The sequence below is a fragment of the Lithobates pipiens genome, unplaced genomic scaffold (genome assembly GCF_037356315.1).
Source record: "Lithobates pipiens isolate NorthernLeopardFrog02 unplaced genomic scaffold, aLitPip1_a1.2 Scaffold_30, whole genome shotgun sequence".
Classification (NCBI taxonomy): Eukaryota; Metazoa; Chordata; class Amphibia; order Anura; family Ranidae; genus Lithobates; species Lithobates pipiens.
Window position 1 is genome coordinate 44,816,054 of NW_027507791.1, and position 11,881 is coordinate 44,827,934.

The 11,881-nt window shown below is 41.4% G+C and overlaps 1 protein-coding gene across 1 annotated transcript in view; it reads left to right on the top strand.

Annotated features, from left to right (window-relative positions):
• TAGLN2 (transgelin 2) overlaps nucleotides 1-9,276 on the top strand; it is a 60,936-nt gene extending 51,660 nt beyond the window's left edge. The window contains exons 2-5 of the mRNA XM_077464123.1: nucleotides 1,042-1,250; nucleotides 3,603-3,768; nucleotides 6,849-6,951; nucleotides 8,418-9,276. Coding sequence (XP_077320249.1) covers nucleotides 1,068-1,250; nucleotides 3,603-3,768; nucleotides 6,849-6,951; nucleotides 8,418-8,559 — 594 coding nt within the window. The 5' untranslated portion in view covers nucleotides 1,042-1,067 and the 3' untranslated portion in view covers nucleotides 8,560-9,276. The remainder of the gene's footprint in view (nucleotides 1-1,041; nucleotides 1,251-3,602; nucleotides 3,769-6,848; nucleotides 6,952-8,417) is intronic.
• Nucleotides 9,277-11,881: the final 2,605 nt, after the last annotated feature.

Sequence of the window (11,881 nt, forward strand, 5' to 3'; positions counted from 1 at the left end):
TATGGGGGGGGGGGGGGGTGGGGGGTGTTGTGATTTAAAGGGGAACGATCGTTCTATTAAAGGTCTTTGTGATAAACACGTGAAAGAGATCATTATGCTGTAAGATTGCTGTATCGCGTATTTAAAGCCTAGTTTCCACGTACAGTGTGTAAATTATATGCGGGCAGAGGAGCAGCCATATTTGTTCATTATATATTCAGGCTCCGCTTCCTCCTTAGCAGTACCGCACAACAGTTGCGTCTTGTTGGTCCTCTGATCTCATCACAAGTCAACCAGTTGAAGTTGAAAGCAAAAAGACTCTTTCCAGTCTTCTACGACATTATGAAAGCTCCTTTCGCACGAGCCACCACCACCAGGGGGCAGTAGAGCCACATATTTACTGCCCTCGATTGCCCACAAACAAGCGAACATTGGACTGCTTGGATGAATACACACATACTTGCCAACCGTCCCGGATTTGCCGGGATAGTCCCGCTTTTTAGTAAGCTGTCCAGCTTTTGGCTCAGTCCCGGGATCCAGTTTCTTGGTAGTTGAGCTGTCCACGACAGCTTGGTCACAGTACTGGGGATGCCAATGGAGTACACCCCAGAATAGAATAAAGAGACGCTTATTTGTGGCAGTTTATTATTAGGGTCATGTGATCTGTGCCTAGGCATTAGGTCATGTGGGGGAGCTCAAAACATAAGAAAAGAAGGGGCATCTCTAGGAGTATCAGGAAAATATACTTTGGATCTGAAGTCTTCTGATTCTTGGGTGGGACCAACATGGTGGCTTCCTTGCAGACTTATCAAGCACTACAGTCCCAGAACCGAATAACTATGCTTCCCTTTATTTTCAGGGGTTTTGAATGTGTGGGGGAGCTCAACGGCAGAATTTCTTTTGGACTTTTTTTACTTAAAATAATTGGATTTAATAAGGAGGACAATGTTCCTGCTGGCTTGTGGAAGGGTGGAAAAGTCTACTTTAAGAAGCCTGTTATGTGATCATCGAATTGTAGTAATATTTCCGGTAATATGTGCTTCAATGTTTTTTTTCTTGCAGAAACCCCAACTACCAACACTTACAAAATGGCAAACAAAGGACCATCCTACGGACTGAGCAGAGAAGTCCAGTTGAAGATTGACCTGAAGTACGACCCGGAGCTGGAGAACATCCTGGTGCAATGGATTAGCGTTCAGTGCGGCAATAAGGTCGGCGAACCGGAGGAGGCTGGGAAAATTGGCTTTCAGAAGTGGTTGAAGGATGGCGTGGTGAGTAGACTAGATCGATGATGGGCCACTTACCTGTCTTTGGGTAGGGAGGGCATTGGAATTTTGATAGAACCAAAAGTAATCAGCAGCATCCTTTTGGTGAGACTCTTGGAATACAGACTGGGACAGAAGTTAGACCATGGCTCCACAACTATTGTAGTGGGAGGACTTGACTTTCCAATGGGTATTATGGGTATAGAATTAATAGTGGATTAAAAAGTTTTCTCCTGCTTCTAAAGCCAAATCATGCATTGTTGCCATAGACCAGTAGTCTCCAAACTGCGGCCTGCAGCCTGGATGTGGCTCTTTGCTTGCCTTTATCCGGAACTGCAAGGAGCATTCCTCCCACTGACATCAATGATGGGGCACCATTCCTCCCACTGACACCAATGATGGGGCATCATCCCTCTCAAAGGGGATAAGACAAGGCTTTCCCAACCTGACGATCCAGATTTCCCCTTCCTGGCCAGACTTGGCTGGTGGTCTCCTTCAGTGCCCCATAACCTTTAGATCATCTCATGATCTGCTTGAAATTGGCTGAACTAGGATACTCTCATCTAAGGTCGTCTATAGTCATAATTGAAATAGTTGCTTGACCAAACTTACATTGCTATAAAGTCAATCTGGTTGGAGTTTACACAGGTTTAATGCCTAACCCAGCCATTCTCAACCAGGGTTCCTCCAGAGATGGCTAGGGGTTCCTTGAATTGTGGCTTACTTCTTGTTTGATGGTGCCTACATACTTCTGAGCCAATGTCACTTGGAGAAGCCAGTGGTATGACACCAATGGTTCCGTGGAACCCAAGGGTTCCTCCAGAGATGGCTAGGGGTTCCTTGAGCTGTGGCTTACCTCTTGTTTGATGGTGCCTATATACTTCTGAGCCAATGTCACTTGGAGGAGCCAGTGGTATGACACCAATGGTTCCGTGGAACCCAAGGGTTCCTCCAGAGATGGCTAGGGGTTCCTTGAGCTGTGGCTTACCTCTTGTTTGATGGTGCCTATATACTTCTGAGCCAATGTCACTTGGAGGAGCCAGTGGTATGACACCAATGGTTCCGTGGAACCCAAGGGTTCCTCCAGAGATGGCTAGGGGTTCCTTGAGCTGTGGCTTACCTCTTGTTTGATGGTGCCTATATACTTCTGAGCCAATGTCACTTGGAGGAGCCAGTGGTATGACACCAATGGTTCCGTGGAACCCAAGGGTTCCTCCAGAGATGGCTAGGGGTTCCTTGAGCTGTGGCTTACCTCTTGTTTGATGGTGCCTATATACTTCTGAGCCAATGTCACTTGGAGGAGCCAGTGGTATGACACCAATGGTTCCATGGAACCCAAGGGTTCCTCCAGAGATGGCTAGGGGTTCCTTGAGCTGTGGCTTACTTCTTGTTTGATGGTGCCTACATACTTCTGAGCCAATGTCACTTGGAGGAGCCAGCGGTATGATCTTTATAGCTTTCTGTAAGAGGGTCATTCTTACCCTCACTGTAAAAAACTGCATTCTTTTCACTGACCACCAAAGCAAGGGGCATTGTTCACACTGACCCCCAATGAATTGGTTTTATCAGGGGTTCCCTGAGACCTGAAAATTATTTTAAGGGTTCCCCTGGGGAAAAAAAGGTTGAGAAAGGCTGGCCTAACCCAACTCCCAATTGACTGTAGTTGGGCGTAGTGATTGGCTATTCAGGGCTATAACATGGAAGAAAGGGGAAAGAGTTACATGCTTCTTCCATACCAGGTATTTCTCTATGTTCCGGGGCAACTGAAGATGTTGCCTTGCCTTACATGGCACAGGTTAGCGACAATGTCAGCTTGTACTTAGCTATACCATTATTTATGCCCAGATCAGCCCATTTGAAGCCCTGAATCTCCAGAACTTAGCCACCCAACCAAGGCCTTTGCCTTTTGCGACTTCCTTTGCCTATTGCAACTTCCAGGAGCCTTGGTCCAAACCTGCCGCTCCTTTTCCAGTGGGGCACCTCTTAATTGGCCTTTAAGGTCTGTCATTGGATAACGGGACTTCGGGGGAAATGTCAGAACTTGAAGCTGTACATTCAACGGTAAGGGTAGTCTTTGACATAAAGTACATGACAGGTTGACTTTATGGAATCCATTGGTTATTAGAGGTTTACGTAACCTATTACCAAGAAGACCAAAAAACCCAACCATGATGTTCATTAAAGCACAACGGCTCAGTGGTGAGATTTATAAAGAGTAGAAAGTTTAACAGGTGAACTTGCACCTTGAGAAACGCAGTCGTTAGGCAGGTCAGCAGAAGAAGACGAAGAGGCAAACGTTAGTTAGCCTGTACAGAGTGTTGGTGAACCTCACCAACTTCCCTTCTTCTTCTTCTACAGATTGTGTGTCATCTGATCAACTCCCTTGCTCCGGGTTCAGTTGCCAAAATCCAGTCCTCCACTATGGCCTTCAAACAGATGGAGCAGGTGTCCCAGTTCCTGAAGGCCTGCGAGAAATATGGAATAGCGCCTGCCGACCTATTCCAGACCGTCGACTTGTGGGAAGGTGAGAACCATAAAATAATGTCCAAGTTTGTTTTCGAGTCGATTTGTTAAGTTACTAATTTTGTTTTGTTGCATTCGTAATGAAATTCGTGCCATTTAATTTTGTTTGGTTTTTGACTGGATTCAAATCGAATTGGAATAGAAAATATTGAATCCATCCAAATGCGTTGGGAAGAATAGCTGGTTCTATTCTATTTCAAATTCGAAATTTCAGAAGACGGCTATATTCTTTCTATTTCATTCAATTCAAAACTTCGAAATTCAAATTTCGGAAGACGGCTATATTCTATTTTTTTCTGATCTATTCCTTTATTTTCTATTCTATTGTTTTACTCTATTTTTTTCTATTCTGTTTTATTCTACTTTATTATTTTTAAAATCCAAATTTCAGAAGACGGCTATATTTTATTTTGTTCTATTTTTTTTATCTATTCCTTTAATTTTCTATTCTGTTGTTTTACTCTATTCTTTTCTATTGTATTCTGTAATTATTTTCAAATTTCGGAAAAGGGCTGTATTCTATTTATTTATTTTTTTATTCTATTTTTTTCTGATCTATTTCTTTATTTTCTATTCCTTTTATACTTTATTCTTTTCATAATTAAAATTTCGGAAGAGGGCTATATTCTATTTTATTCAATTTTTTTTTTAATTCTATTTTTTTCTGATCTATTCCTTTATTTTCTATTCCTTTTATACTTTATTCTTTTCATAATTCAAATTTCAGAAGAGGGCTATATTCTATTTTTTTTATTCTATTTTTTCTGATCTATTCCTTTATTTTCTATTCTTTTCTAATTTATTCTTTTCAAATTTCGGAAGACAGCTATATTCTATTTTATTCTATTCGAAAAACAGCTATAATCTATTTTTTTTTTATTCATTTTTTTTATGGATTTATTCCTTTAATTTTCTATTCTTTTTTACTTTATTCTTTTCAGAATTCACATTTCAGAAGAGAGCTATATTCTATTTTATTCTATTTTTTTTCCTGATCTATTCCTTTATGTTCTATTCTTTTTTACTTTATTCTTTTCAGAAGAGGGCTATATTCTATTTTATTCTATTTTTTTCCTGATCTATTCCTTTATGTTCTATTCTTTTTTACTTTATTCTTTTCAGAATTCAAATTTCAGACGAGGGCTATATTCTATTTTATTCTATTTTTTTTCCTGATCTATTCCTTTATGTTCTATTCTTTTCTACTTTATTCTTTTCAGAATTAAAATTTCAGAAGACGGCTATATTCTATTTTATTCTATTTGAAAAACAGCTATATTCTATTTTATTCTATTCAAAAAACAGCTATATTATTCTATTTTATTCTGTTCGAAAAACGGCTATATTCTATATTTTTTTCTATTCTGTTCTAGTCTGTTTTATTCTATTCTTTCCGAATTTTGGAAGACAGTCATATTCTATTTTATTCTATCCTAAATTCGAATTAAGAAATTGGAATTTTCGAAAGACAGCTATATTCTGTTTTATTCTATTTTTTTCTGTTCTTTTTTTTTTTTTTTCTATAAATTTTTTTTTTCTATTCTATGCTCTTCTATTCTTTCATTTTATTTTCTGTTTTATTCTATTCTTTTTGAATTTTGGAAGTCGGCTGTAGTCTAACACACAGAGTCTTTGAAGGAAATCAGCAATATGCTTTACAATTTCAAATTTCTTATTTGAATCTAATTTGAAACCAATTCGGTTAATTAGCTCTTCTGACGAAATTTTGTTTCATTATTTCGGAATTCGTTTAAATTCATTACGAATGTCATTTGGAAATTCGGGTACATCTGAATCTCCGAAAAGAAAATTTTGTCAGATGGGGAGCGAAACAAACCGCACATGTCCGAAGCCCACTTCTTTATAAAAAAAAAAAAAAGAAATCTTCTGTGCTAATATCTCAAGCATTCACACAGCTTTCACCAATCTCCGTATTTTGTCTAATAATGATTATTTCCTCCTAAGCTCCACCTAGTGGCCATAATGCTGTATTTTCCTGCAAAACCTCAAATCAGGAAAATACCATATTATGGCCACTATATGGAGCTGACACTCATAGGTTATAAACAGATTAGTCAGTTTATGAGAATAGTGGGCCTACAGAAAGGACATATTTAAAGGGATTTTTTTTTAAAGACAGACGCCAAAGGATATGAATAGCTAAAACGTGTTTAGGTTGGATGGTGTAGTGAAGGTTTAGAGCTCATGAGAGGTTAAAAATGAGGGGCCCTTTCGGGAGACTGCCCCTCATTTTTTACCCCAGACATGCAACTGGATGTGAGAAAAAAAAAATAATAAAAAAAGTGTATATATATATATATATATATATATATTATTATATATATATATATATATATATATATTATATTTTATATATTTTATTATATATATATATATATAATATTATATTTTATATATTTTATTATATATATATATATATATATATATATATATATATATATATATATATATATTATTTTTATATATACATACACACACATATATATATATATATATATATATATATTATATTTTATATATTTTATTATATATATATATATATATATATATATATATATATATATATATATATATATATATATATATATATATATATATATTATATTTTATATATTTTATTATATATATATATATATATATATATATATATATATATTATATTTTATATATTTTATTATATATATATATATATATATAATAAAAAAATAGAGGGAAATGAACAAGGAAGGTTTAGAACTTCTGTCAGTTTTTGTTACCCACTGGAGAAATTTCCCGTCACTCCCTGTTCCAATGACACCCTGTGTGTGAAGGTGGGACGGGGCAAAACGGGAAACGAGGGAGAAAATCTCCCCTATAAGGACCCAGAAAAACAGCCCCAGGTTCCTCACTTCCTCCACTCCTACCAAAAACGAAAAGAAAGAAAAAAAAAAAAAATTAAATATCACTTTTTAGTAGTCTTATCGAGTGAAGATTTTAATTTTTTTTCTTTTTGTTTTTGACAGTCAAATGCAACAAGTTGATTGATAAAATTACAAAACTGAACATTTATTTCTTTCACAGGAAAAGACATGGCCAGCGTCCAGCGGACTTTGATGAACTTGGGCAGTTTAGCCGTTACAAAGGGCGATGGACATTTCAAAGGAGACCCCAACTGGTTCCCCAAGTAAGTTATTCCACAGACTTACCTTTCACATATAAAACCAAAAAGGAAGTTCAAATAATATATATTTTTTAAAACAAGTTTCTTTATTCCTACCGTGTGACTGGAATTTTGACTTGACGTTTTAATGTTTGGGGAATCCTGGAGAGTTAAAGTCCCTGATAGCTTCTATTTCTTGGGGATTATAGATCCCTGAACTGAGTTCCCGGGTCTGTATACCTGTTGTGCCCATCATGAAGGGTTCCCACCATCCCTGTGCCGAGTTCCTCAGTCTGTGCACCTGTTGTGCCCATTATGAGAAGTTTCCACCAGCCCTGTGCTGAGTTCTTGGGTCTGTACACCTGTTGTGCCCATTATGAGGGGTTCCCACCAGCCATGTGCTGAGTTTCTGGGTCTGTACACCTGCTGTGCCCATTATGAGGGGTTCCCACCATCCCTGTGCTGAGCTCCTCAGTCTGTGCACCCGTCGTGCCCATTATGAGGGGTTCCCATCATCCCTGTGCAGAGTTCCACGGTCTCTATACCTGCTATGCCCATTATGAGAGGTTCCCACCAGCCCTGTGCCGAATTCCTGGGTCTGTGCACCCGTTGTGCCCATTATGTGGGGTTCTCACCATCCCTGTGCTGAGCTCCTCAGTCTGTGCACTTGCTGTGTCCATTGTAACAGGATCCCACCAGCCCTGTGCTGAGTTCCTGGGTCCGTGCACCTGTTGTGCCCATTATGAGGAGTTCCTACCATCCCTGTGCTGAGTTCCTCAGTCTGTGCACCTGCTGTGCCCATTGTAACAGGATCCCACCATTACTGTGCTGAGTTCCTGGGTCTGTACACCTGTTGTGCCCATTATGAAGGGTTCCCACCAGCCCTGTGCTGAGTTCCTGGGTCTGTGCAGCCGTTGTGCCCAATATGAGGGGTTCTCACCATGCCTGTGCTGAGTTCCTCAATCTGTGCCCATTTTAAACAGGATCCCACCAATAACTGTGCTGAGTTCCGGGGTCTGTACACCTGCTGTGCCCATTGTAAGGAGGTTCCCACCATTCTTGTGCTGAATCTCAGGTCTGTACACCTGCTAAGCCCTATATGAGGGGTCCCCACCATCCCCGCACAGAGTTTCCGGGTTTGTACATCTGCTGTGGGGTTCCCACAAACTCTATGCTGAGTCCCCAGTCTTACACACCTGCCGTGCCCACTATGGTTGGGTCCCACTAACCCTGTGCTAAGTTCCTGGATGTGCACACTTGCTGTGCCCATTGTAACAAATTCCCACCATTTTTAAGTGCCCAGGTCTGTACAACCTGCCATGCCCATTATGAGGGGCTCTCACCATCCTTGTGCGGAGTTCCTGGGTTTGCACATCTGCTGTGCCAGTTATGAGAAACGTAACAGGGGTAACTGGGGCATACAAAAAAGGTGAGTGAAAAAGGACGCAGCTAAAAAAAAAAAAAAATAACATTTTTCTCTACCACTTTAGGAAATCCATGGAGAACAGACGCGGATTCACTCAAGACAAACTAAAAGAAGGGCAAAGCGTCATCGGTCTACAGATGGGCACCAACAAGGGCGCCTCCCAGTCCGGAATGACCGGTTACGGCATGCCCAGGCAAATCCTCTGAACGCCAAAACCACTAGAACCCCCCGCCCCCCCTGGCCAGAATCGGGACACGTCAAGCACTCATCTCCTAGCTGTCTCCTTTCTCTGCTCTCTTCTCTTATCCTCCCTGGTCCTCGGTACCCAGAAATCATCAAGGACAGCGTCTAGACCCCTGCTCAAAGTGATCGGCAAGACGGAAGCGTCCAATACTTTCTCATCGGTTGTCCTCCATTGCATGTGATTGTTCAGACCAGGATCAAAAAAAAAGAAGCCGGTTATATTTTGTTTTTGTTATGTCCATCAGGGGGAAGAAAATTATTTAATTGGGGGGGTGTAGGAATTTTTTTTAAAAAAGTTTTTTGGGTGTTCAGCAATGCCTTAACATTCCACATGTGCCTGCTACTTTTTTTTTATAGTCTTGTGACCAAATTAAGCCTTACGATAAAGTTGTGTTTTTTTTGTTTTTTTTTTACGGTTTTGTTTGGTTTCTGATTCTGTGGCTGGTGATATTTCCCATGCTGCTTTACAAGCTTATTGCGGTTGCTGGTGATTAAACCAGCATCGGCACAAATAAAAGAAAAAAAAAAAAGAAGGGAACAAGAGTTTTAGCTGTAGATTCATTCTTGATAAAGGACTGGGGTGGGACCTTTGCATCTTTTTGGCTCTGCTCTCTGATCTCCAGATCCGATACTGAAAAATATATTTCTGACCTGAATAAAGACCAATCTATGTTTATAAATTGTGAGTGTTGCCATGGGCGGGGTTATTTTTTTTTTTTGGGGGGGTCCTTGCAGCCCTTGAATTTCTAAGAGATGGTGATGGTCCTCCTCATATGGTAATCCTGATGACCAGCCACTCATGCTGGAACACCTATCTTGGACGGAGATTTTACTTCACCCTCAACCCACTCATAGCCCTTGTACACGCGGTCGGACATTCTGACAACCAAATCTTGTCCGAAACTGTTGCATACACACGGTCGGATAAAGTTGTCGGGAAAATCCGATTTCTTTCGGAACGTGATGACGTAATTTCGTTACGATGGGACTACGTTCAGGCTAGTAGCCAATAGCTTTGGTCTCGTAATTTGATCTGAGCATGCGTGGCACTTTGTCCGATCGGAAATCTCTACACATGATCGGAGTATGTCCGATCGGAGCAGTTTGTCGGAAAATATTTCCAGCAAGTTGGAAAATTTGGTCCGACGGATATTCCGACAGAAACAGTCAGATGCATACCACACACAGTCGGAATATCCGACAAAACGGTCCGATAGGACACATTCCGACGGAATCTCCAACCGTGTGTACAAGGGCTTACGCAACACCTTCCATACTCCTCATTCACTCCATCTGTCCACGTTTGTGTAAGCATTTGTTTGTTGGATGGCATTGGAGCTTACACAAGGTTACTGGCATCCTCCTCACATTGGCTGCTCATTGCGGAGGGTGTTTTTTTGGTCACACGTGGCCCTTTTGCCCCCCCCTCCTTGTGGCCTTCGGTGGCTTAAAGAGACTCTGTTGCTTTGTCCTAATAGCTAGTGAACCCTCAACCTACCCATACTCACCTTCCCCCATGCTCCCCAGACCCCAGTCACTCCATACCTCCAACTGTCAAACCTTGTGTAAGCTCCATGTTGGATGGAGTGGCAAATCACCATATGAGGAAAATGTGATCCACCTTGTGTAGTTGGATGGCGTCAGACCATACACAAGGTGGATCACATTTTCCTCATATGGTGATTTGCCACTCTATCCAACATGGAGCCTACACAAGGTTTGACAGTCTGAGGGATGGATTGACTGGGGGGCATGGGGAAAGGCAAGTTTGAGTGGGTTGAGGGTGTACTAGCATTCAGGGCTAAGCTACACAGTAGTTTTAAATTCTGCAGCCACTGAAGGTTGCAAGAATGGAGGCAAAGGGGCCACATGTGAGACTCAAAAACACCTTACCTGCTCCCATGGTCCTCAGTTGCTGCATTCCTTCAGTTGTTTAACCTTGTGTAAGCTCTATGTTGGATGGTGATGGAGCTTACACAAGTTTAATACATCCGCACATGGCAATTGGCTGCTCATGCTAGAGCATTGCATCATGGAAGGTGTTTTTGGGGTCATGCATGGTCCTTTTGTCCCCTTCCTTGTGGCCTTCGGTGGTTTAACAATCTAAAGATACTTTGTTGCTTTGTCCTAACAGCTAGTCCACCCTCAACCTACCCAGACTCACTCCCCCCCCCCCATACTCCCCAGTCACTCCATTCCTTCAGCTGTCAAACCTTGTGTAAGCTCCATGTTGGATGTAGTGGCTAATCACCAGGATCGCCACATGAGGAAAAGGTCATCCAACCTTGTGTATGGTCTGACACCATCCAACATGGAGTTTATGCAAGGCTGGAAAATCAGAGGAATGGATCGACCCTGCATGAGCTCCTTATTGGATGGTGTTGGAGCCTAGACAAGGTTGAGGATGTCCACTTCACATGGTGATCTTGAACATTGGCTATTTGCTCGCACTGTATCATGGAAGGTATTTTTGGGTCATGTGTGACCCTTTTGCCCCATCCCTGCAACCCTCACTGGTTTGAGAAGTGAAACTGCTCTGTAGCTTTGCCCTGAATGCTATTCCCCCCTCAACCCACTCATATTTACCTTCCCCCCCATGCTCTCCAGTCAATCCATTCCTCAGACTGTTGAACTAGTGTAAGCTCCATGTTGGATGGTGTCAGACCTTACATAAGGTTGAGGACATTCACCTCATGCAACTAACCACTCCATCCAACATGGAGCCTATACAAGGTTTGACAGTTATGTAATGGGATGACTAGGGATCATGGTGAGGAGGCATAGGTTGAGGGTGGACTAGCTATTAGGACAACCCAATGAAGTCTCTTTAAAGCCACCAAAGGCCATAAGGAAGGGGGTAAAAAGGCCACACTTGACCCAAAAAACACCTTCCATGATACAATGCTTTAGCATGACCAGCCAATTACCATGTAAGGAAGACATCATTAACCTTCCATAAGCTCCAACACGGAGCTTACATGGGAGGTTAGACAATTGGAGGAATGGAGCAAAGGAGGAGCATGGGAGGAGGCAAAGATGAGTGGGTTGAGGGTAGACTAAATCAAAGCACTGTAATATGAACGGAGGTTTAAGACTTTAAAGGAGACTCTGAAGCTTTGCCCTGAATTCTAATCCAGCCTTGCCCACCCATACACCCCTCCCACCATTCTTCCCAGTCAGGCTAGTCCTCTGAATGTCAAACCTCTAGAAGCTATACCTTAGATGGTGCTGGAGTTGAGCTTACACAAGCTTGAGGGCTTCCTCCTCATGTGGAGATCTTGGCAA